The following is a 24431-nucleotide window of genomic DNA, read 5'->3' as shown; positions in this document are numbered from 1 at the left end:
CCATACAATGCATGGCACATTGAAACCAATACATATTAGGTTTTTCAAAAGGAGTTTAATTACTTGCTTTAAAAGTATTGGGAGGAAGTAAACTCGAGTATTTTATATACCACTGAGACTTGAGAGAGTTGGGACAAAAACTTTCAGAAAAACTCAAATTATTTTATACTATACTGACAAGTGTTACATATGACTGAAGGTGCTGGTAGGATGTCAAATTATTTTTTGGCATATTCACGTTTACCTTACTGTCTTGATTTATGTTAACTCCATCAGACACACTCAAAGTACATAATCAATACTGGTAAATGAAATGCAAAATCTGATGATCCTTTAATGCTTAAACAACAAAAACAGAAGAAATCGTCTTTATAAACTCCCCCCAAAAAACATCTGGCAGTGCTATTTACGGTTTGAAAAATAAGATGGGAAGACTTACAAGAAGTTATTTATCTAAGCAAAAATACCCACAAAAATTAATTATGAATGCTAGAACACCTCCCCAGTTTTCACAAATCCTTTAGATCTCATTTTCAGTATGTCAATCATTTTTAATCTATTCGTTTTTAATAAGTGTTTCCTATGTGGGACATGTTTTGTCTCGACTCTCAAGAATCAGAGATAGTTTGAATACGTTATATTTTTGAAACTTCTTTATGTTAGCCATGTTGAAACTTCTGTGAAAAAACACTTTAAAATAGGATTGTTGCAGTTTAGGCACCCCCCCCCCCCCCAAAAAAAAAGAAAATTGGAAAATGCATTTTTAAAATGATCTAAATAGCATGAACAGTTTATTACAATTACATTAGGAAGAAAAAAGTTTATCTATTTTATTCTGTGGTTAATTAAAAAAAGATCAGTCATTTATCCCTTTCCTAAAACGTAATAAAAATGATAAAAGGCAAAACCAGAATCCTTTAGTTTTAAAATACAGATTATGCAATCAATTTATACAAAGATCACATGCCTGTCACCTCTCTAAAGCCAAACTTGTTCACCAGAAGTCATCATAAATGCAAATCTGTCTGAACTCTTCCATTAAGCCATGGGAGGATTTCACACACATGCTGTTTTTTTTTTAAATAATTTATTAAGCAGATTTCATGTCAAATGAGGACGCAATAGTCAAAAGTTTAATATGGAATATGCATATATGTTTTGACAGCTGGGTAATCTCCTGACTGAAAACTATTAGGCAGAAATTCCCAGCATTCAAAGAGAACATGACACACTGGTATGGCACCAGAGATGCAGCAGAAAAAGCAGCCGACTCAAAGAAAAGTAAAAGAAAACCAAAATATGTGAAGCATTCTTGTCTTTGCCTTTTACTGTGGGAAATGCATGGAGTGTGTGAGCTTCGTCTGTTTGACGGCAGCAGAAAAAAAGTGAAAATAAAAAGCTAAACTGACAGATTTGCAATGACAGCCCGCGTGAATTCATCGCACATTGCGTATCCCCCCAGGTCTCCAGTGCGCACCTGTTGCAAACACAAGGACAACGGGTTACTGTATGCACAGCTGCAGCAACACATGTATGCATAGCGCCGTGGCCTGCATGTTAGAGAGCCTTTGACGAATGTACTCACAGGACAGACACTGCAGTGAGAAGCTTCCCTTAAAAGAATTTGGACTCTTTCTTTATTATTTGGCATTTTTAATCTGCATATTTCAGTTTTCCATCCACATATGTATTTAAAATGTGTTGAGAAAAAAACAGCTGTTCAGAAGCACCCCGAAAAAGTCTATCAAAACTTTAAATTTGATGGCATAATGTTTCTCTTTACGCAGCTCTGCGTTTCTCCTTGTTCTTGCATACAAATTTAAAATGTGAAGTCCTTTTAAAGAATGTCAAATGCTGACAGAGCACAGCTTTCTTTAAGGTCTGATTTTTATCATGTCCAAGTCAAACAATGTTACAGATCTATTCATTCAACTGTTCATACAATCTAATGGAAACTAGGAGGATAGAAAAATGTGCCAATAAATAAATAAAAGGATCTAGTTTTCGGAAATGAATCTGTGTTCTGCTCAATGAAGCACAGATAGCACTTTGTAATTAAAAGTTACAGAACAACAATAAACATCCTGTTGGGGAAGGAGTTTCACTTAGTTAGTAGTCGTCAGACGTTTTTGGTGAATTCTAACGAAACATTTACAGTTTCAGTCTCTTCCAGACAAAAGTTGATATGAACAGATGACAGATGAGCTGCTTTATGGAAAGTTACTGATATTTGACTACAAATGTGGACAAATCAGACATTAAAAAAAAGAAGCAAATGAAAGTTGATGGGAGGTGAACGTGGAGCTGTATCCTGAGAGAAAGCAGCAGACTGATAGAAATTCTCACGAAACAAAAGTGTCTGTCCACTTATTCCGACAGCCAAACACAACCCCCCCCCCCCCCCCCCCCGAAATGACAACACAGGCTCACACATCTGACTTCAACGATGGGAAATGAGTCTTAACGTGATCACTGTCCCGGACTCAGGGGGGGGGGGGGGGGGGGGGGGGGGTATCAGTGGGGCTGGAAAAACGTCTTAGTGAGCCGGTCGGTGTCGCAGGTTTTCCACTACAGCATGCACAAAGTCTCCAGTGGTCGAGTACCCCCCAAGGTCTCGTGTCCGAACCTGGGGAGTGCACAAATACACATACATACACCCGCACACGACCATTAACACTAAAACACTAACAGGTATATGGTTTCAAAAACACAACAGGATGGAACTGAAGAAGAGAAGCAGGAGTAGCAGCAGCCTGCAGGTGATTTAACAGTCATCTGTGGGCAAAGCTTCCCATTAGTGCATGCTATTGTCAGCAGAGAGACACTAGAACAGGCAAAAGATGTTAGAAAAGCAAAAGAAATGAAGTCAGACGACATTTTCAGTACACATGCTTTCAAAGGTCCATTACATCAGAGGCTCTCTAACACAGCGGCAGATTGTGCAGGTTGTTACATTACAACATGTGTAGGTCAGGAACTGCAAAGATGAAAGCTTATCTGCTGGCATTAAGATCCAAGACAATGATTCAAATTTGGCTTTTGTGTTCAAAGCAAATTAAAATAGCACAAGTGTTTACTGTTTTCATTTAGCAACACTATAATGCACTTCGCAGTGACTGACCTGCATAACAAGAGAAGAGGATGTTAAAAATCTGAGTTCTGTTTGCTGAAATGATCTTCACTTATAAGAACTGCAAGACAAAGACAATCTATTTCTAATGCGTGCTGTTATTGTAGCATGTTGTGGTAAAAGTACCTTTCCCTGTTTGATGACCCTCTTGACAGCATCTGAAATCATCTGGGAGTGATATTCCAGGCTGGAACACAACACAATAACAACAGTTTTGTAATGTTGTCCACAGCAACTTTCAGATCCGACAGCAGAGAACAGAAAATGTGACTAAAAACAAGGCGTAAATGCTCTACTGCTTCATCCAAGCCTCCAAAACGGACTCACTTGAGGTGCTTCAGCATGTTAGCAGAACTGAGCAGCATGGCTGTGGGGTTGGCGATGTTTCTTCCTACGGCTTGGGCAAAGGGATGTCGGGCTCCCTGAAAAAAGGGGAACAAAAAGCCGTTGTGTCACCTCCAGTTCACTCACAGCATCACACAAAAAACACATAATACTGTATGTTACTGCTTTCCATCAGCTTTTTGGGTCAAATGTTTCCCATTGTCATTTCATCTACACAAGAATTAAGAATTCTAAACCTGCAGGACGGCTCTGAAAGCTTCAGAGACACTTACAGTTTCAAAAACAGCGTATTCTGCACTGTAGCTTTCTCCTGGAACAACTCCTGCTCCTCCCACCAGCCCCGCTGCCAGGTTATCGATTATGTTTCCATACAAGTTGGGCATCACCAGCACGTCAAACTGGTAAGGGTTTTGGACCAGCTGTGGTTTGTAAAAGACAGGTAAAGGCAGATTTGGAAACAGGAAAACCAAACAAACTACGCTGAAAATCCTTCACACACAATAAGAATAAATATTCCTGCCCAGACTTGGGTCTTTTTGAGTCTGTCCATACCTGCATGCAGCAATTATCAATGATTATGTTCTCATATTTAATTTTGGGGTACAGCTGGGCCACCTCTGCACAACTCTGCAAGAACAAGCCGTCTGCTAATTTCCTGAAATAGCACAGAAGATCAAAACATGTTCTGGTTTGAATGTGACATCAATCACAACCAAATATCAGTTTCTCAAATAGAACAGAAGGAAGGAACCAAAAGGAGAAGACATTCTTCCAAATGCACTCACATGATGTTGGCTTTGTGGACAGCGGTGACCTTGCTTCGGCCTTTCTTGGTGGCGTAGTCGAAGGCAAACTTGGCGATGCGCCGTGACTTATCTCTGGTGATAATCTTCAAACATTCAATGACCCCTGGCACACTCTTAAACGAACAAGAAAAATGCATTCATTCGCAAAAAAAGCATAGGAATTGGCAAAAAAGAGGACACAACTGTTAGACTTTTTGAAGAAAAATGTTGCTTTTGGCCTTATTTGTAATTTTCAAGGGAAACTGTTAACTTCTTTATTCTACTTCTACTTAAACATATTTCCTTTTTCCTTCCATTCCTTAACCCTTGTGCTATCGTATGGGGTCAAGATGACCATTGACATGTTCTCCCTACCATGACAAAGGTGGATAAAAGTGAGGAGGATTTCATGTAATCCATGGAAACCAGTGAAGATCACATATCATTAAAGAAAAAGGTTCAGCGCACTGTCTAGTGGGGTCCAGATGACCCAACTCCCAATGTTAAAGTGCCTAGGATAGCACAAGGGTTAAAGACCCACTCTGAGCATCTTTTGATCTGTTGTAAAAGCATTCCCAGTGGTCTTTTTTAATTATGATTATGCTGTTTTTGGTTTTTTTTCCAGCAAAATCTAATTGTTTTCTAGGACACAAAAACATGTTAAAAACACTTTTTTTCCTTGGAGTGAGTCTTTAAGGTGCAAAAGTGACCCCTAAGAAAGGTTTAATAAGTTCAAATGATCCCACAGGATAATTTAAATCACATATACCCTATTAGGATGTCCCAACTCTTATAGAAAATGTTATTCAAAAACAAAAAAGGTGGTTTAGTTAGTTAGTGACTGCTGTTTACCTCATGCTCCAGGGAGCTGTACTCCCCCTCTGTCTGCTCACGAATGATGACCAGATCCAGGTTATTATGGCGTGTGCTGTAACCAGGCAGGCTGTTCACGTGAACCACGTTAGCAAACAGATCCAGTTTACGCCTGACGAGGGGAGTGCAGAAACTTTAAAACACGCCATTTGCAAAAGCATGAAATATTTCATTTTCTTCTGTCTTTTACCTCAGTTTCATTTCATATGAAGCTAGTTCTCCTTTATACTCCATGGGTGTGTGAATCTTCCCTGGACAACACAAAAAATTCATGTTTACCACAAATCCATCCCATTTTAAACCAAATATTTGAAGATACAAAAGCTTCTATTCAGTGAAAGTAAAACCTCGACAGTTGGGAACAATAGTTACCTTTAATAGCTACTTTGTTGTTTCTCATAGAAGACAAGACGTGATCCAGTTTGTCTTCACTGGCCATGTGCTGCACTTCACTCAGGTGAAACTCCTCAAATTCAACAGGGATATCACCGGCCTACAACATACCATAAAACTCAATATGAAGCCCTCTCATCAGATCCACACACTTGGAGCTATGCATTTTCAGCTCAAAATAAGCTCTGAATAGTACGTTTTAAATTAACTCGTCTACTGGATGCATTTCAAAGGCGACTACATTTCCACAATGTATTCAAGTTTTAAAAGAAATCTGGCTCTAGTCAGGCTGCTTCTGTTTTGAAAATAAATCAGATTGCCATGCCTTTTTCCATGCCAATTTCCTGTAAAGCTCAGTCTGCTCCGTGCACATCTGCATTTTCCATGGCTGGACTGTGCCTGAGCGATTACAATATGGAAAATCCCCTTTGAGACAAGTCTGGAGCTTCTTGTGGAACCACTCCAATTTAAAACAATTTTTTATGGTGGTCACAGAGCAGCCAAACCCCAGTATAGACAGTGAGACCTGGTGTGAAGGACTTTATTGTTTATTACCACTTAACTACATACCATGATGCATTTGTTCTACATTAGAGGTGAGCATGTTTTCCTGTATTAAGAGAACTTTTGTAAAAATTTCCTTTGGTTTTATAAACATAAAAAACTCAAAAAATAGTATAATCAAATAAAATGTGAAATTTCTCCACTTAAAGCCAGAGGCACAAATAAATGAAAAAAATATATGTTATAGTATAAAGCATAGAAACCAAATCTAAAGTAGCCAATTACTACGTTTTGTGTACTTTAGAGTATAACTGATGCAAATATTTTTTTTTTTACCAACTATTGAATGCACAAAACATCCATTAATCAAAGCTTTAATCTTTATATATTTATATGGGGAATTGCATCTGTAATCTTAATATGATATTTAAAAATGGACAAAACACAAAAATATAAAGGAATAATTGTTGTAACCTCCTCTACTTCTTCGTAACCCTTGCTGACGCTAACATAAATGTTTTGTTATGTTATGTTGTTATGTTCTTTTTCCAGTGTGAAATACCTTAAAGACGTCCTTGACAGCAGTCATTAGCTCTGGTCCAACTCCATCCCCTGGAATCATGGTGACCTTGAAGATGGCATCAGCTCGAGCTAGTGGGGACTCGGAACCACAGAGACCGTGGGACAAGCTCAGCTGTCGAGACGCCAACTGTTGCCACCGGGAAGGTCCAAGACCCTGCGGCACCGCAAAATACAGAGCACCCTTCAGACCCACTGATCCTCTAGAACAGCATTTGAAGTTTGTGAACGTTCCTAATACCAACAGATCTGATCACTCTAGCACCCACAAAACGGAAATAAACTATATCTGAGAGTTTTTGTTGGTGTTTTGGATTTCCACTTACAGTCTTATTTATGCAGTTCTCATTAATTACGGGTTATTTTCACATGTTGACAGTGGTGATATGATAAAACAAATCATATATTTCTGAAGGTCTGAGTAAATTAAAATGGGATTTTTTTTTGCCCAAGTAAGATATTAAAAGTAGACAGAATTCTTTTTATACTCATCTGCTTTTTCAGACCTGAAAAATACCAAATTATTACCATAATGATCAATTATCAGACATGTCTTAACATCTGGAGCCATCTTTTATAAATACAGCAATTTACTTTTATTTTTCATTATTATTATGTTTAACTATTTTCTAAAGTGTATAGTGCTTAAACCTTTGAACTATTTAACATTTACAGTTAAAACAACACGGTGCAAATCATTTTATGAAGGTCATATTTAATGTCAAAACTATTGTAGAATTCTGTAACAATCTAAAATTAGGATTACATTTTAAAATATACATATTTTCCTTGGTACAACTACATATTTAATAATAACAACTTCTCATGTATTCAATAGTGTCATTGCAGTCTATAAAACTTTATTTTTTACTTTAACATAAACAACAACAATAAGAAGAATTCTGTTAAATCTTGACTGACAAAAGGCTAGCATGACCTATTAAATATTAAAGTATCTGGAAAATGAGAGTACAGAAATAAAGACACTGAAATGTAGCCTCTCTTACTAGCAGACATGGAGGTAACTGTTACCAGAGTGACAAGTTAAGCTACTTAAACATTATTTATGTGTATTGTATTGATGTATTATGTACAAATATGGGCTTTTAACGGGAAACCACGTTTCTTACACGTGGTAAAACTAAATAAATATTTGATCATCCACGTAATGATGCATCAGACAGATCCATTATTAGGAGTTAGCCATGAATTTAACACGAGTTTCCGATAAGACACAGGCGAGACTTAATCGAACTTCGGTTTTGATTATAAAATCTCAACAGCTCGTTTTCTGCTCATTTGTCACGTCGGTGAGGCCGTGGTAGTTTTTCCAGCACTCACCTTGACAAACGGGGAGAAGCTTCTTCTCAGGGCGGCCGCCATGGTCCCAGACATCACAGCAGTGTTCCCACTTCTTCGTTGGTGAAAAGTGAGGGATTGTGGCATTGGTGAGCACTGCCCCCTGGTGGATAGATGCTATATTACAGCACGCATGGAACCTGGAGAATTCCAGATTGTCTTTAGAGCCAACATTGTGATGCGATTCTTTGTTCTTTTTATTTTATTTTTACATTTGACAGTTTTTCTCCAACAAACTCCATAATTTTTTACTGCATTTTTTTATGTATTTGATTGCAAAAGGAATAACTCTATGGAAGGATAGCACCAATTTTAGTTTGGCTAAGCACATCCTGGTCGAATCTCACAAAAGAACCTTTCTTTCAAATAACCTCAGCTTTTTTTAACACCGGATTTGTGAAAATCAAGCCCTTGAACTTAGTTTTCAATCACTGAAGTCAAAGATATCAAACTTAATCAGAACAAAGAAGGTTGTGACCTTTCTCCAAAAAAAAAAAAAAAAATGTCCCATATTCCATCTGTGAGAGGACTCTGAGAATTGTATAACTTTTTTCCCCTATCACCCCATAAGCTGCAACAGATGGAAATATTTGACTGATTTGTGTCCCAAACAGTGGTTTTAACCATGATTCTGAATGACCAGATGCCTGTGGCTTTAACCTTTCAGGTCAGGATGGCTTTGGAAATGATTGTATAAAAAAGCAATAACCAAGATTGCTAATCCTCAGATGGATCCACTTCAATTTGCAAACAAGGCCAGCAAAGGGCTAAATGATGCCAGAAATATTCATCCACACATCCACAACACACACATGCCACATCACATCATCCTTGTTTGCTGTTGTTTATTTTACATTAAAGTAACATTTTCTGACAGAGAAGCTGACCACTAAATTTCACCTGGACCATCAGCCCTCTTAATGCAAAACTTTCTTTCTCACAAGCAGACGTCTGCTAGATTTCTGCCGGTTCCGCATTGGGCTCTCAATGACAACTGCAGGTACTTTTAACCAAACTGTGGATTAGTTTGCAAATGCTAAATCCAACTGTTTCAGCTTTCAGCTTGTTGTGTAATGTGGGAACCTCAACAAGATGGACAGGTATTGGGATTTTTAAAAAATGCAGGTGTGGCTTGTACAAATATGGTTTTCGGCCACCATAGCGACAATTAATAATAATTACCCTTATTTCCATTTGTAATGTTTATGAAAAAGATTGTTTTGCACCATTACATCACTGCTGCTTCACAAGCATTGCAGACATCAAGCTTGTCATTTGTGTCTGACATTTCAAGCTGCCTTTAGTAAAAGCATAGGCCAGCATTTACCTTTTTATTAAAGGTTTTGGCCGATACAAATGAATGGATGGATAGATTCCCCACAAAATATACCTCACACACATAAAACCAATTGTTTAATGATTTTTGTTTAAATAATGCCCTTTTGGACATTTTAACCCAAATGCAAAATTTTTCCCTGGATTTGTTCAAATGACAATACTAAATCAAGAACAGATTTGTGGCTGTTTTCTCAGAATGTTCTTGGTCATATCTTGCATACAGATACCTCTGCAGCTCCTTTCATAGATCATTGTGTGATTTCAATAACTTTAGCTCCTAAGATAGAAAGTTCAGAAAGAAAGAATTGTCAGAAATTGTATTCCTTACAATTCTCAGAACCATGTTCAAGCAAATTTTTCAGCAACATAGAAAGGTTTATTCCTCAAATTAATACAGAATTAAAAAGGGAATGTGACAAAATTATTATTATGGAACTTGGTAATGTTGTCTAGAAAATGGCTCCGGGTCAAAATGCTCTGACCTCAAACTTTTATAAATTTTTCTGGAATTATATTAGAGAGTTACTATCAGAAGATTTAAAGGAATATATGTTGAATAATTCACTTCTGACAGCCACAAAACAGGAAATAATAACATTAATATCTAAACCAAACAAAGACAAATCATTTATTGAAAATTTGAGACCAATTTCTTTACTGATTGCTGATTATAAGTTATTTACACGTCTTAGCTAACAGACTAAAAAATGGAATCTCCCAATTTTATTAGTAAAACTCAATCTGCTTTTCTCCCAAACAGATTAATCCATAATAACATACGTCTGGTTCTGGATTTAATGGATTATGGACATTTAATTGAAGATAATAGAATTCTTTTATTTTTAGATTTAGTTTCAAAGCCTTTAATACTCTGGAACATCAATTTATTTTGATGTCCCTCTAACATTTTGGATTTGGCCAAAAGTTCATTTCATGGACCCAATTTCAATGTTACATAAGGACATAAGTGGTGCAGTTCTGCTTCCTACAGGAGCTACAGGCAGATTTCAGGTAAAAAGAAGAATTAGGCAAGGTGACCCAGTCAGTCCACTTCTCTTCATTATTGCAACGGAAATGCTGACACGACTGATCCAAAATCCAATTGAACTAATTCAGCAAGCAGATGACACTGGGTTACTGTTAAACAATACAGAAGAAATCCCAAATGCTATAAAACACTGTCTCTGTTCTCCCAAGCCTCAAGACTAGTTACACAACAAGTGTGAGATCATAACAATTCATGACACTAATGAAACAAGAATTCACAATGTTCCCATTAAAAAGGAAATTCAATATTTAGGAATTATAACTGACAAGGGAAAGATTTGAATGTTCCAAATGAAAAAAGGCTGTCATTTTGAATTTTGTCAATAAAAAAAAAACATCAAAAAAAACATCATCCAGTTCTGTAATGACCCAAAAAATGTAAATATATATGTAAATGGAACTTGGAACAATCCACCGCCAGATATTCAATTGTAGAAATAAAATTAACTTCTCAAACACTGAGAAAAAGTTTTTTTTTAATTTAATTTATCATAACAAGCTGAGCGGTTCCTTGTTAATGCGCATTCTCGAATGGATCAGGGAGTTTCCCATGTCTATTCTGGGCAGGTGATGCTCCGTCTGACGTTAGATTTAAAGAATAGCTGCTTGACATGTTTAGTTCCTCTGGAACTTGTTACTTATCACCTTTTATACACTGGCTGTTTTGGAATTTACTCAACATATATAAAAATGTTTCCCGGAGTCAAAGTTGATCGTGCACGAAATGTACATATCGGTTCTGAGCGGGGTTTGTGTACTTAACTGTGACCTACTTTTATTTTATTATAAAGAAAAACAAACCATTCACATGTTTGTTTGTTTTTTGCCATTTGAGGCATCATTATGAATATAGGCGTTACCGCCGAGCTTTGAAGGAGGATTATACCCTGAACGTCTCCCCGGCACGGCCACTGGCTGACAGCTCCAGCGTGAGTTTACTATATATGGGCAAAGCCAGACAAGCCGAGCTCTGCAGACGCTTCCGTGTTTGTGTGATCGGAGGGTCTCCGCCTGCGCTGCTTCATTCATTGGCGAGAGGAACGACGGGATAATAAGACCAGCGAGGAAAATGCCGTACGAACTCAGTAAGTTAGTTTCATCCATAGAACAACTGCAGAGTCAAAAAAATAAAGACGTTATTTTTTTATAGCAAGACTAGTCTGCAAATCCGGCTAGCCATCAGACCAGACAGCTTAGCTAGCTAGCCTCGCCCATTGCTGTGTGGGGCTCTGGCATTTCTTCCTGAACACGAATTAAGCTAAAAAGCTCCGTTCATTTGAGTTCATGCTTGACGTTTAAGCTCTGAATTGTTAAAAAAAGGGTAAAATTAGATGCTCAGGGTGTCCATGTGCGGCTTACAGTAGCTACAGCTGCTGAAAGGAGTTGTTAACGTCACTCACTGATTCAGGAAATAGTTGAGCTTCATAGAACTGTGTTGTGACAAGCTCGCCTTTGTCAGTGCTTGCGAAATCTCACTTCCCAAAATTAAAGCACATTTGAGCCAAAATGAGACTAAAATTACTTACGTAAAATAAAAAGAATGCATATTTCATAAACAGAAGTGTTATTTGCATTAATTTCAGCAGAAACTATTGAATATTAATATTAAGTGTTATTTGCATTAATAATTCCATGCTCGTAAGGAGGATTGAAAAGATATGATAATGTTGCAGATCTAATCAATTCAAATAAAAAAATTGCATAAAGATTTTACAATGGATCAAAATATGATTGGAATGAAATTTTAATCTGATTTATTTTGTTTGAAAATCTTAAGTTCCTTATAGAACACTATACTTAGTTATTTTGAATGCATAGCTGCTTCTTTCAGGAAGAAGAAGGTTTCTGCTTTACTGATAGAACAGATTCTTTTGCATTAAAGGCTGCTAAAAATAACGATGATGATACTTTCCACTGTTGTGTTTTTGGGTCGTCCATTTGTCTCATTTTTTTCTCTTTTTTTCCCCCTCTTTTACTAAAAACAACAACGTGGTTTTAGAGCACGTATTTGCCAGCCTCCCACAGATGGAGAGGGGAGTTGCCAAGGTGATCGGTGGCGATCCCAAAGGAAACAACTTCCTCTACACTAATGGGAAATGTGTCATCATCAGAAATATTGACGTAAGAAGGTTTTTAATTTTATTTTTTTCCCTTTATCCAGTGTGTCATATCAGTAACAGACTGTCTTCATCTAAGAATTTAGATCTTACTTTAGTTTTTAAGTGTAAGGTTATAAAAATACTATTGGGGAACTTGCAGATGTATTCTTAAATATTCTTTCATTTGGAGTATCGACACATACGGATCTCTCGTATTTCTTCTCTTTAAAAGAACCCGGCCATTGCCGACATTTACACTGAGCACGCACATCAAGTGGGCGTGGCCAAATATGCTCCCAGCGGATTCTACATCGCATCTGGAGGTACAGGACTCATTTGAACATGGTGACCCGTGCATTTGATGTCCATGAATAGCAGCATTTTAACAATACTGTCGCTTTTATCTACATTTTAAAAATAAATATTTATTTATTGGTGTTTTTTTGGTTTGTTTTTTAGATGCATCAGGAAAAATCCGTATCTGGGACACCACCCAGAAGGAGCACATGCTCAAGTATGAGTACACCCCTATCTCAGGGAAGATCAAGGACATTGCATGGACAGAAGATAGCAAGAGGATTGCTGTTGTCGGAGATGGACGAGAGAAGTATGTTTCAATGGGACTTCAACTGTTTTTCAGCATCTGAAGTGTGTTTCTTAATAAAATATTATAATTACAATTAAAAGTGGAAAACAAGTTTCAGATTAAAAAAAAAAAGTCAATTAACTTTGTAATTCCTTCGTTGAGCATTCTTTTGACGTCACTTTATTGTTGCAGATCTGCCCGTCTTTGAGCCTCTAACAGACCGGAACAATTGGGTCTTTGTTTGTTGTCGTAGGTTTGGTGCAGTGTTCTTGTGGGACTCGGGTTCATCAGTGGGAGAGCTTTCAGGCCATTCAAAATTAATCAACAGTGTGGACATAAGGCAGAAGCGTCCGTACCGCCTTGCTGCCGCCAGTGATGACACCTGCGGATCTTTCTTCGAAGGACCCCCGTTCAAGTTCAAGTTCACACTGAGGGTGAGTTGCACTACTGCCCCCCCCCCCCCCCCCCACACACACACACTCCAGTCTTGTCATTTGAGGAGGTTTATTTAAATAAGTATTTGGTTTGAAACAAATGACCTTGGCTAAGAGCTTTTCCTGCATGTGCGAACCCTTTATCCCTCTTTAACCTGGACTTTTGGGAGGAGGTTTTGCCGTAGCTTTAAGACTTTGGGTTTAAGTTGGCAGCCTCTTAACACGCTCTGGTCATCTCTGAGCTGACACACACGACTGGCTTTTGACAGTGGGGCCTTGTTTCTCTCGTTTTGTGTTATATAACCTACATCCCCCGTACGTTTTTGGAGAATGAGGGAGCCAGACTCCTGAAGCCGGCCTTTTCCCTTCAAGCTACAATGCAGTTTTTTTTTTTGTTTTAGCACAAAGCTTTTACTTTTAAATTAAAGGAGTCAAAGTAAAATCTCACTCCCAGTCTACCAAATATGTATTGGATAACGAAACCTCAATGAATAATGCAGAAAACACTTTTTCTTTTTTGGTAATGGTTAGGTTTGTTTTTATGTATGTTCATGTCAGCTGCAGACATTTGGGGAAAAAAATCTGTTTTTGATCAATTCTTCATTGTTTTTCTCTTCTTCTGCCTCTTTGACTACAGGACCACAGCCAGTTTGTCAACTGTGTCCGCTTCTCTCCGGATGGAAATCGCTTCGCCACAGCCGGTGCTGATGGTCAGGTGGGTCTGGCGTCAGACATGGGTGTCTCGATAAGCTGGCAAACTGAAACCTTTGGACATTTACTGACTGGAAATGCAGCACCCTTCCATACTCGAATGTTGTGAAGTTGCAGTACCTGTCAGGTTTGTGGTTTCTCTAATGAGAAATTATAAAGATAAGTTCAAATTAGTTGGCTACTAGTAAGGCCTAAATTTGAGACTTTAATGTTAGAAGATGGGTGCACTTGTGGATTCTCCAAAAAATATTGAAGAAAATGAAATTTAGAGGTGTTTATGATGGAAATGATGACACTAGAAGAAATCAGTAGAAAACTGAGCAGCTTGGCAAAGTTGAGAAGTTCAGCTAGTGATGCATTATTGAAAATATTCAAATAAGTTGCAAGATCTCACTGGTTCAGTATAGATGCAAAGAGATGAGTGAAACGTAAAAGGGCCGGTATAAAGCAGGCTTCTGTGGGACTGTGATGTTTTTTTTAAAATGACTTATTTGCACTTGTTTGCCACAAAACCCTGGTGGCTTTAGTTTTGTTGTTCTTGTATGGACTCTGAACCCATACTGTTTTGAACTGACTGGTGGCAGTTTTTGGAATGCAGAACCAGGACTAGTTAAAAGTATTTCAATAAGTGTCATAAACTGAACTTTGTCTATTCAGTGTCGTTCTATAGATTCTTCCTTATATGTACAGATCTCCCTCGTTTATCACAGGGATTGCGTTCCAAAATAAACCCTCAAAGCAGGATTATAGACGTTTTAAGGCTGGAAAACCCGTCACTAGACACTTTTTACACTTTTCAGACACAAACCTTTAAACTCTTAAAGTTCAAACTTTTGCAGAAAGACAAATCCAGTATTATTGAACGAAAACAAAGACCTGCTGGTGATCAAAGAGTTTTGTAAATGTGGCAAACTGAATGGATCCTGTACAGGAGACAACATGGATGAGATTGACAAGGTCCATAGCCAATCAGGACTCATAACATCTGCTGTAAGGAAAATGGAGCATGCAAAATGGCGCTGAAAAAAAAATCAGCGGACACGGTGAGACCACAAAAATTGAACCACGATATAGTGAGGGAATGCTGTCATATGACGTTATCATAAGAGGACACCAATGGAGTTGGGATTTTTTTTTTCTAATTAGATGCCCGAGACACCCCCCCCCACTCCCCTCCATATATAACTGAACAACTCTGCTTTTATGACTTTTTTAGTTTAAGCAGGGGTTGACATAGCCCAGAAATTTGCACTGGCCCACAGGGCCAGTAGTTTTTGAAACTTACTGGCCCTGCCTGAAAGTTACTGGCCCGACACCGCGCATAGCGGGACCCGCCGCTCCGCAGGTGCTTGCAACTTTAGGGGGGGTCCGGGGGCATGCCCCCCCGGAAACTTTTAATATGGTGCAATTTGGTGCATTCTGGGGACATCACTTATTTCTACACTTTTCAATGACTGAAAATAGACCATATCAAACTTAAATCTGCTCTAGTCTGTTTCAGATGTTTTGAAGAGAGCACTGTAGTAGGTAACACTAGTTCAGAAGTTTTCATGGTGCTTCTAACGGCAAATATCGCAATAAATCATAAACCTTAAATGTGTTAAAACAATCTAATGGCAGCTTGAACCATTTAACGAATCAAATAAATCCCTTAATGCATTTGACCAATCGGATGGACGCCTTCACATTGTTGACCAATCAGATGGAGCCCTGTTATGTTAGATGTTTGTAACCTATGTCAACGTGGGTCATTTGGAGTATAATTTTTAAACTGGGAATGGTTATTTGGTTATTTTGCTGTTTGTTTATATACCGCAAATTATATCGTTATCGCAATTTTAATCTCTGATATCGCATATCGCGAGTTTTCCTCATATTGTGCAGGTCTAACTGAGATCATTCAGCTAACTAGAAATACTTACTGCTTACAGTGTTGTACAGAAAAACAAAATTAAGTAGTTTAACATTCTACTGCATTTGAGTCTGAGATTCAGGTATTTGGAGTTGCCTTTAATTCTTTGACATTCAGCTTAAAGCTTAGTGCATACAGTTTCATCTTCAATGCATTCATTAAATATCTTGCTGTCCATAGTACTAATTATACCCATTACTCCATCTAACATATTCCTATCTATTCCTGCCATGTCTTCCACATCTCTGACATGCTTCAGTCTCTCTTCAGTGACGGTGTCGGATTTATAATCAAATGTAATAATAACCCACTGGCTTGTACCTTCGTTGTTGCTGTTTAACATTGTTTTGTATTGAATTGTTACATTCAATAAAGTTTGAAAAAAAAAGTAGTGAGCGCGTGCCGCGTGGTGCTCGGCAGTGAAAGCCGAGCGCGCGCAGGCGGGAGAGAAGGAGAAGTGATCAAAGGTTTCCCATAGAAACCCTTGAAGTCTGAACACAGGACTAGCAGAAAAATTAAATTATGAAGACGAGGTAAATCTACACGTTTTCGCAAAATTTACTTTATTGAAAAAGGTGAAGAATATATAAACCGTTAGATATTTTAGTGGCCCGAGCGGACAAGTGAAAAGTAAAGTCTTGTGGTCCGCACTGCTCAAAAAACAGGACCGGGCCAGCGGACAAATGGCTATGTCGAGCCCTGTTAAGGGAATTGGAGAAAAAAGGTTTCAATATATCAACCAACTGTGTATCCAGACCTTTATCAGCGTAAACATATAGACTTGGCTTTTTTCATGGATTGTGGCTTATTGTGTGTGTTCCTTTTCCTGTCCCCTTGGAAAATTCTCAGATTTTTCTCTATGATGGAACGACTGGTGAAAGTGTTGGAACTCTTGGGGGCGAGAAGGCTCACGGTGGAGGAATTTACGCGGTAAGGATGTTTATAAGAACACGCATGTGTAGCTGACACATTTATAACTGTCACTTCCTCTTGTAGCCTCTAATAACACTTCCGTCTCCTGAACCTCTGTTGCTTCTCTAAAATTACAGACACAGTGGGCATGTGGCGTGCTTTCAAGATTGCGCTAAACACGTGTTCTTAAAGGCATGTTGAGCCCATGGTGTTCACACTGGACAACCAGGGAGGGGCTTCTGCTTCTAATTTTTTTTAACTGTTGTCTAGCACATGTCCGCCACCTACAGATGGAAGAGGTTTGGTGTGAAATGTCGCTGTAATCCGATATACAAAAGACTTGGTGTCATAGAATTCTGGCTGGGCACAAAACCAAATTATTAAATAATTTTCCATAATCAATGTTCAAATTAATTAAATGAATTATTAAAAAAAAAAGGGCTGCACAGTGGTTAGCGCTCTTGCCTCACAGCAAGAAGGCCCCCAGTTCTAGTCCTAGCTGGGGAACTTGAAACAGAACAACAATCATGGAACTTTCTGTGTGGAGTTTGCATGCTCCCCCCGTGCATGAATGGGTTTTTCTGGGGTGTCCCTTCCTACCACCCTCCAAAAACATGCTTCATAGGTTAATTGGCAACTCTACATTGTCCATAGGTGTGAGAGTGAATGGATGTGTTGTTGTGGCCCTGCGTCAGACTGGCGACCTGTCCAGGATGTCCCCCGCCTTCGCCTGTAAGTGACTGAGATGGGGCCGGCAGCCCTGTGACCCCAAAAGGGTCTAAACGGAAGAAAATGAATGAATGAAATGAATAAAAGTTTTTTAACTCACTTAATTCATTTAAGAGGGACGCCATCCATACGGCACTACCCAATCCAGGTCCCTGACTGGTCAAAGTTTGACCTGGTTTAACTTGCAAGGCATGTTCAGTGGCTGTGCGTTTAGTATGTAGAGCCAAAAACAGTTGTAGAAACGACATGCGTTGTTACGTGTGAACATGAGTTTGGAATGCAGAAGTCCAAAACGCTTAAACGCGTTCATTTCCCTATGTAAATAAGGGATTGTGTTTCCTGAGGCCTTCATTCTTTCTAAAGTCACTTCAACATTTGTGTTTTTATTTTTGCCTTATTGTTTAGATGTTTTTTCTGCCTTGTGTCGTTCAGCTCAGTTGGAGTCCTGACAGTTCCCAGTTGATCTCCGCCTCTGGGGATAAGACTGTGAAGCTCTGGGATGTTGGTGCAGGAACGGCTGTCACCACTTTTAACCTGGGCTCTGATGTGACAGACCAGCAGCTGGGCTGCCTTTGGCAGAAAGACCACCTCCTCAGCATCTCCTTGTCTGGATACATCAACTACCTGGACAAGAACAACCCTAACCGACCCATACGGACAGTCAAGGTCAGTCTCTGGTCCTTATTGCAGAGTTATTGAGAGGTGTCACATATTTCAGTAAGATGACATGACTTTCCAACCAGAGTATCCTTATTTTAACCTCTTCAGTACTGCAGAGAGATGTTTTAAACTGTTTCAAGTGTACCAAGTTTAATAGGGATATGTCTTTTCTTCTTCTTACCTATTGTTTTCACATTTTTAGGCATTGGAAAAAGCTGACCCAGTCACATAAATAGATTCCTTTTATTAATGTGCATCGCTTTAGCAACAGGGGCATCCAAAATGGTCACTGTCCTTTTAGTAAAATGAATGAATTGAATATGTTGATATATGAATTTTTATGGCTTGAGTTTATAATTTCCTAACGTGTGGATACTCTTGTTACTTCTGCAGGGTCACAGCAAATCCATCCAGTGTCTGACGGTTCACAAAAAAGACGGGCGATCCTTCGTTTATTCGGGGAGTCATGACGGACACATCAATATCCTTTCACTGTGGATAAGGTTAAAAAAAAACAGAAGCTTGGATGCTTTAAAGACATTAGATCCACACGGTCAGGTTTTTCTTGGTGTTTAGCCAGCTGACAGGCCAGATATCAATCTTATTGTAAACAAAGGGTTGAGGACAAAGGTACCTGGCAAAGGCTGAAGTGTCAGCTGCTGTAGGAGAGAGAAGGTGTTTCTGGAATGAAGTCTATGCTTCTGGAGAATTTGGCCTCTAAAAATGAATTGTTGTGCTACAAAGAACTTCAAGGGGATGCTTTTTGGTTCTGGACTGTACTCCTGCATGATGTTCAGAACCAATGGCTGTGTAGTGAAGCCAGCTGGTTTGATTCCAGCACCAGTTCCACACTTGATAGAACCGATGACTTTCTGTGCTGGAGTATAAGTCACACTTCTTCTTTTGAAATGCATCAAATTCGATGTTCAGTTCTTGTCTAAAAATGTGTTTGTAAATGTGACGCTCCTTTTGCATGTGGGAGGAGCTACCGTCAAGTTTTGAACCTCATTGCTACATGGAAGCATAGACTGTACATCTCATTTACAAAGCAGGGAAGACACAGATGGCGTTGAGAGATATGGTTTATTTATTCTGAGATTGTGATTTATACTCGGCAAAAAAACAGTACTTTTTTACACGATTGTGACCTAAAAAGCACAACTACTGTTTGAAACACTTTTGTTCTGGATCTTTCCTTTTGAGGTGTTTTCAGGAATAATCTTAAAATGGTTCAGTGAAAACATTTCCATCTGTTTTAGCCATGCCTATGTTTTTTTTTTTTTTTCTCTCCTTAACACCTGTCTCACATTACTGGGATGCTGAAACTGGCCAAAATGACTGTTTCTCAGGAAAGGGCCACAGTAACCAAGTGAGTAAAATGGTGACCAACGCAGCCAACGAGCTGGTGTCGTGCAGCATGGATGACACACTTCGCTACACCAAACTCGACAAGAAAGAGTACAGGTAATAGTCGTTCTATGTTCCTGCATGAAGATGAACTAAATACGGTATTTCCCCCATATTCGTGGGGGTTAGGGACCGGAGACGCACAAATTCGGAGAACCACCCCCACCCCCATGGGTGAAGAATGCCCGTCACCAGTCCTTTACTCATTAAAATCTCTTCTGAAACACTTCTGATGCTTTGTAAAACGTTAATAGAAAAACACTGGAATATTGCTCAACATAAAGTGTTTTTTTTCAATTCAGATCAATAGTCTGTACTGTAGCGTACTTCATAATGCACATTAGGTGTGTCATTCTGTGCCTTAAAACCAGGAGCCTGTGCTCCCTCCTTCATCAGTTAAGTGCAAGAGGGCATCTTTTTCCAGGAGAGGCCAGTTTCATGCAGATTAAACACCTGCTCTGGATGATGAATTATTCTCTGTGATTATCTTCCTCGGCGTTTTAGGATATTTTCCGGCTGCTTCGGAGTCAGCTGATGTTATGTCTTCATGCATGGGCACAAATTTCGGTTCCAGTGGAAATGGCCGTGAAATATTCTTTAGCAGCTGGCAAGGAAGTTGACGGGCCGGCATGCTCTTCATCTTCATCCTCTCTTCCCCCGCAGCATCACCTTCAGACACAAAAGTCTCATACAAGCGTGTTGAACTGTGTTTTTGTGATGAACCGGAGGAGTAACGTGACTGAAAAAAATAAATAAATCTGGGAATACACGAAACCGCAAATAGTGAAACTCGAATACGCAGTGGGAACGCTGTAGGGGATTATTTGTTTATTTTTTTTTGTGGTAACAAATCGATTGTTTTATATATTGAAGTCCTTAATCTCTTTGGCTTTAGTGCATCGGATGTGGTAAAGATGGATTTCCAGCCCAAAAGTGTGTCTGTAGCTGGAGGAATATCACTGGCTGTGTGCATCGGACAGGTAACGCCATCTTTTCCTAGCAGAATCCACCATTTCTGTTTCTCTCAGGTTTGGTAAAATTGTACGCAGTTTTAAATTGTACATTTGTTTCTTTAGGTCGTCTTGCTGAAGGATAAGAAGAAGCTCTTCACATTAGACAATCTTGGCTATGAAGCAGAGGTTGGAGCCCTCCATCCTAGTGGCACCACAGCTGCAGTGGGAGGAACAGTAAGAGAGCAGATTTTCCTGCTAAACATGAGTTGGGTTGTCAGCTGTTGGGCTCATTTAGAAATCCCTTTTAGTTCATGAGGCAATTAGATCTAGATCTAACTTTTCTTACACTAAGGATCATGATGCCAGTCTAATAGTACATGCTTCTGCTTGTTTTTTTTTGTTTTTTTTGTCCAGGATGGGAAAATCCGGCTGTACTCAATTCAAGGCAACACTCTCAAAGATGAGGGTAAAACTCTGGAAGCCAAAGGGCCCATCACAGACATGGCCTACTCCAACGACGGAGCCTATCTGGCTGTCATTGATGAGAAGAAAGCTATTACAGCCTACAGCGTGCCTGATGGATACTCTGTAAAACATTTTCCTGTTTTTCACACATTTACATAGATCTTCAGTCTTTAGTCATTGCGTTTTATTTAATTTTTTTTCCAGGTAAAAAATGAGTTTTATGGGCACCATGCAAAACCAGTGAGCCTGGCGTGGTCACCTGATAATGAGCACTTTGCTACTGGAGGGATGGATATGATGGTCTACGTTTGGACACTGAGTGATCCAGACCGCAGGATCAAACTTGCAGGTTTGTATGGAAATGTTTAGTGCGTGTGGCTTCACTCATTCGTCTGCATCGAGTTTATTACCAGCATTTTCTAAGCTCCACAGATGTGATAAAATGTCATTTTAGATTGTGCGACAAACTCTGAAACCAGTTTCGCTGTTTTAGAAAAGACAACTCGGATATCGCTTGTCTAAAATCGGACGAGCCCCCTTTTGAGGAATTTTATTTATCTAGAACTTAAAATCACATGACCTTTTTATGAAAATAGATTTCCTTTAAAATTTCATTAGGTGTTCCAACTAGTCATAGACAAAGAAAGACCCACTCCAGTGAAAATATAGTTTTTTCTGTATTTAACATGTTTTTGGATCATTTTTCTCATGATGGAGGACAGGTATAGAATAATTTAGGATTAAAACTGCGTTTCTGAGTTTTTCTTTATTCAAATCGTGACAGATTAGGAGCAGATAAAAAGCCATCATTTGAAAAAGCTCGGGTTTGTGACGCAGCAACTGCCAAGGGCGGGAGAGTCTCCCTGCTCTGCTACATTCTGATGCATCCACTTGTAGACAATAGATCCGTGTACGTCTTTTTCCTCATCTGGGCTGCCATCTGGCTCAAAACAGCACAGCTGGATAGCTCTGATATTGCTGTTTATTTATTTTTGTTTGTTTTTTGCTATGCTAATGTTATCTTGGGCTTGGTACTATATGCTAGGTTTTTTATGGTAAATTTTTTTGATCATGGATAAAAACAGCATAATCATAATAGACCACGGGGAACATTTTGAAAATGGAAAAAAATATAGTTGAATGGGACTTTAAGCAAGAGTTTAATTGCTGTTATACTACTACCTCTTGGGTTTAGGAGTCTGTTGATTTGCAGCTTGAATGTTAGTTGATATAAAGATAATTTTTGTGTAAGAACACCTTAACTGTCTTGATTTAATGAATCATATTTTCCAAAAATAAAAAAAAAGCACTTTTAATTTTTCACTCTTTCATGTCTACAGATGCTCATCGCTTGCACCATGTCAGCAGCCTGGCCTGGATAGATGAGCACACCTTAGCCACCACTTCCCACGACGCCAGCATCAAGCTGTGGACGATTACATACTGAGACGCAAGCAATCATTCGCACCTCCAGGGGACAAGGACTACTGGAAAATTCAAGTGTTTTCCTTTTTTTCTTTATTTTTTTCCTCCAAACACTGACCTGTGCCGTCTGTAAACATTTTAACTATGAATGCTTCTCTTTTGGAATGGCTTATAATTGATGCAGGTAACTTGAACATAGACACAATGCTGGAATATGACATGTAACCTTGAGTGCTTTTCATTTGTTCATGGACCCAAATACACATTTATAAGCTCATCATTCCACATCTGATTGTTTTGAATTGAAATGCTTGCTTGGGATGGGATGGATGTATCCTGGTTTAAAGAATGAACCAAAAACTTTTTTTTCCTTTTTATTTAATCAAACAAAACCATATTTGAATGAATTGAAACGTTTTGGTTACATTCCTAACATAATCAGTAACTTCTCCCAGCTGCAGCTGTCTTTGTTTTTCTTTCATTTTCTAAGTTTTTCCTGGAGGAAAGTGTTTTTTTTCTGCAAGTTTGATGCTTGGGATTCAATATTCTTCTTGTTGGAATGGGGAGCAATAATGGAATTCTGAAAGAACGGTGTGTGGGTGATCAAAAAAACTGTCTGGTGGGTTTGGAGGTGCTGTGTTGTTTCTGTGCATTTGCTTGTTTCTCTCCTTCTCTTGTTTTCTATGTCTTTATGCGTCTGCTTCCATAGAGGAAGCTGTTCATTAATAAAATAACTTTTTATGCATTTTGATCCTCTAATTCTGCTTGTCAAACATTTTTCTGCTCACATAACTTCCCCAACTAAGCCAGATATTTCAGCGATAATTGATAACCTAGACCACGCTCCTTAAAGCGAACAAATCGCCGAAAAATAATCCACATTTTTTTTTTTTTAATCATAAGACTTCCAACCTTACTTTAACACCATCCAGAGCTATTTGTTTCAATCTCGGACAAAAAAAAAAAGATTTATGGTTATTATTATCACTTTTATAAGTAACCAAAATGTAAGCAAGATAATGCCCTTTGAGGTGTCCATTATCAGAAATGAATGGACTTTCTGATAACGAACACCTTGTCAGGAATAATCCTTTACATAATAGTTGTATAGTTAATTAAAAATTAGATTTATGTGATCTTAAATAACGCGGTATTTCTGTCTGTAATTAATTGCGATCAACGTGGTAACTTGAAACAATTAAGAAATGTTACAAATAAAACTACCACAAGACAACTCAGAATGTCATAGCAATGAAATAAATATTAAATCTATGCAGTTAATTTAAGCCGGACTTGTAAGAACCTTCAGTGACATAAAACTTAAGAAATCATTTAATTCAGTTCTTTGTCTCTGTTTAGATTTTCAAAACAGGCAACAGTGTTTCGTTGAAATGCTGACAATCTGCTGAACTGAATGAATTTGAAGCTTGGTGAAAGTTGACTCAGGGATAAATGTTTTTATACAAACTATAGTTAATACACTGGAGAGTCCCATAATCAGGACTGGCATTAAAAATGTCAAACTTTATTCTGAGTCTGAATTTTGCTGCTCACATCAGCCTACATTCATCCAAACAACAAAAAAAACCGGAGTGGACTTTTTTATCATCAAAATCAGTACATGGTGTTTTCATTCAGACCTTGTGCAGATGCAGCATTTGGGCCTCAGCTGCTGTTTTGCTCACAGTAAAACGTGATGGGCTTTTGGCTCACTGGGGTCATTTAGGTAAAACTGACTGAACTGTTTTTGCTGTAGGGAAAATGAAACAGCTGGGTGTAGCCCTG

The 24431-nt window shown here is 38.6% G+C and overlaps 2 protein-coding genes across 3 annotated transcripts; one reads left to right on the top strand and one right to left on the bottom strand.

Annotated features, from left to right (window-relative positions):
- Positions 1 to 1067: 1067 nt before the first annotated feature.
- idh3b (isocitrate dehydrogenase 3 (NAD(+)) beta) lies at positions 1068 to 8066 on the bottom strand. 2 transcript variants are annotated; one of them, XM_004068864.4, is made up of 11 exons: positions 7951 to 8066; positions 6593 to 6766; positions 5506 to 5626; positions 5324 to 5384; positions 5113 to 5245; positions 4261 to 4394; positions 4028 to 4130; positions 3748 to 3894; positions 3458 to 3552; positions 3257 to 3317; positions 1068 to 1477 (listed from the first exon to the last, which is right to left on the bottom strand). In XM_004068864.4, exons 1-11 carry the CDS (start codon positions 8053 to 8055, stop codon positions 1400 to 1402), a joined length of 1212 nt encoding a protein of 403 aa, XP_004068912.2. In that variant the 5' UTR covers positions 8056 to 8066; the 3' UTR covers positions 1068 to 1399. The 2 variants fall into 2 exon arrangements, with proteins under 2 accessions (XP_004068912.2, XP_023810768.1); XM_023955000.1 differs by lacking the exon at positions 1068 to 1477 and adding an exon at positions 1612 to 2626.
- A 3240-nt stretch (positions 8067 to 11306) lies between these two features.
- Positions 11307 to 23405, top strand: wdr1 (WD repeat domain 1). Its single transcript, XM_004068863.4, has 15 exons — positions 11307 to 11438; positions 12353 to 12474; positions 12685 to 12775; positions 12912 to 13059; positions 13292 to 13472; positions 14110 to 14187; positions 16945 to 17025; positions 18169 to 18402; positions 18790 to 18877; positions 19704 to 19860; positions 20699 to 20783; positions 20880 to 20990; positions 21171 to 21344; positions 21426 to 21570; positions 22562 to 23405. Exons 1-15 carry the CDS (start codon positions 11423 to 11425, stop codon positions 22666 to 22668), a joined length of 1818 nt encoding a protein of 605 aa, XP_004068911.4. The 5' UTR covers positions 11307 to 11422; the 3' UTR covers positions 22669 to 23405.
- Positions 23406 to 24431: the final 1026 nt, after the last annotated feature.

The sequence above is a fragment of the Oryzias latipes genome, chromosome 5 (genome assembly GCF_002234675.1).
Source record: "Oryzias latipes chromosome 5, ASM223467v1".
Lineage (NCBI taxonomy): Eukaryota > Metazoa > Chordata > Actinopteri > Beloniformes > Adrianichthyidae > Oryzias > Oryzias latipes.
Note: the sequence above shows the minus strand (reverse complement) of the source record. Positions and strands in the feature narration are given on the sequence as shown.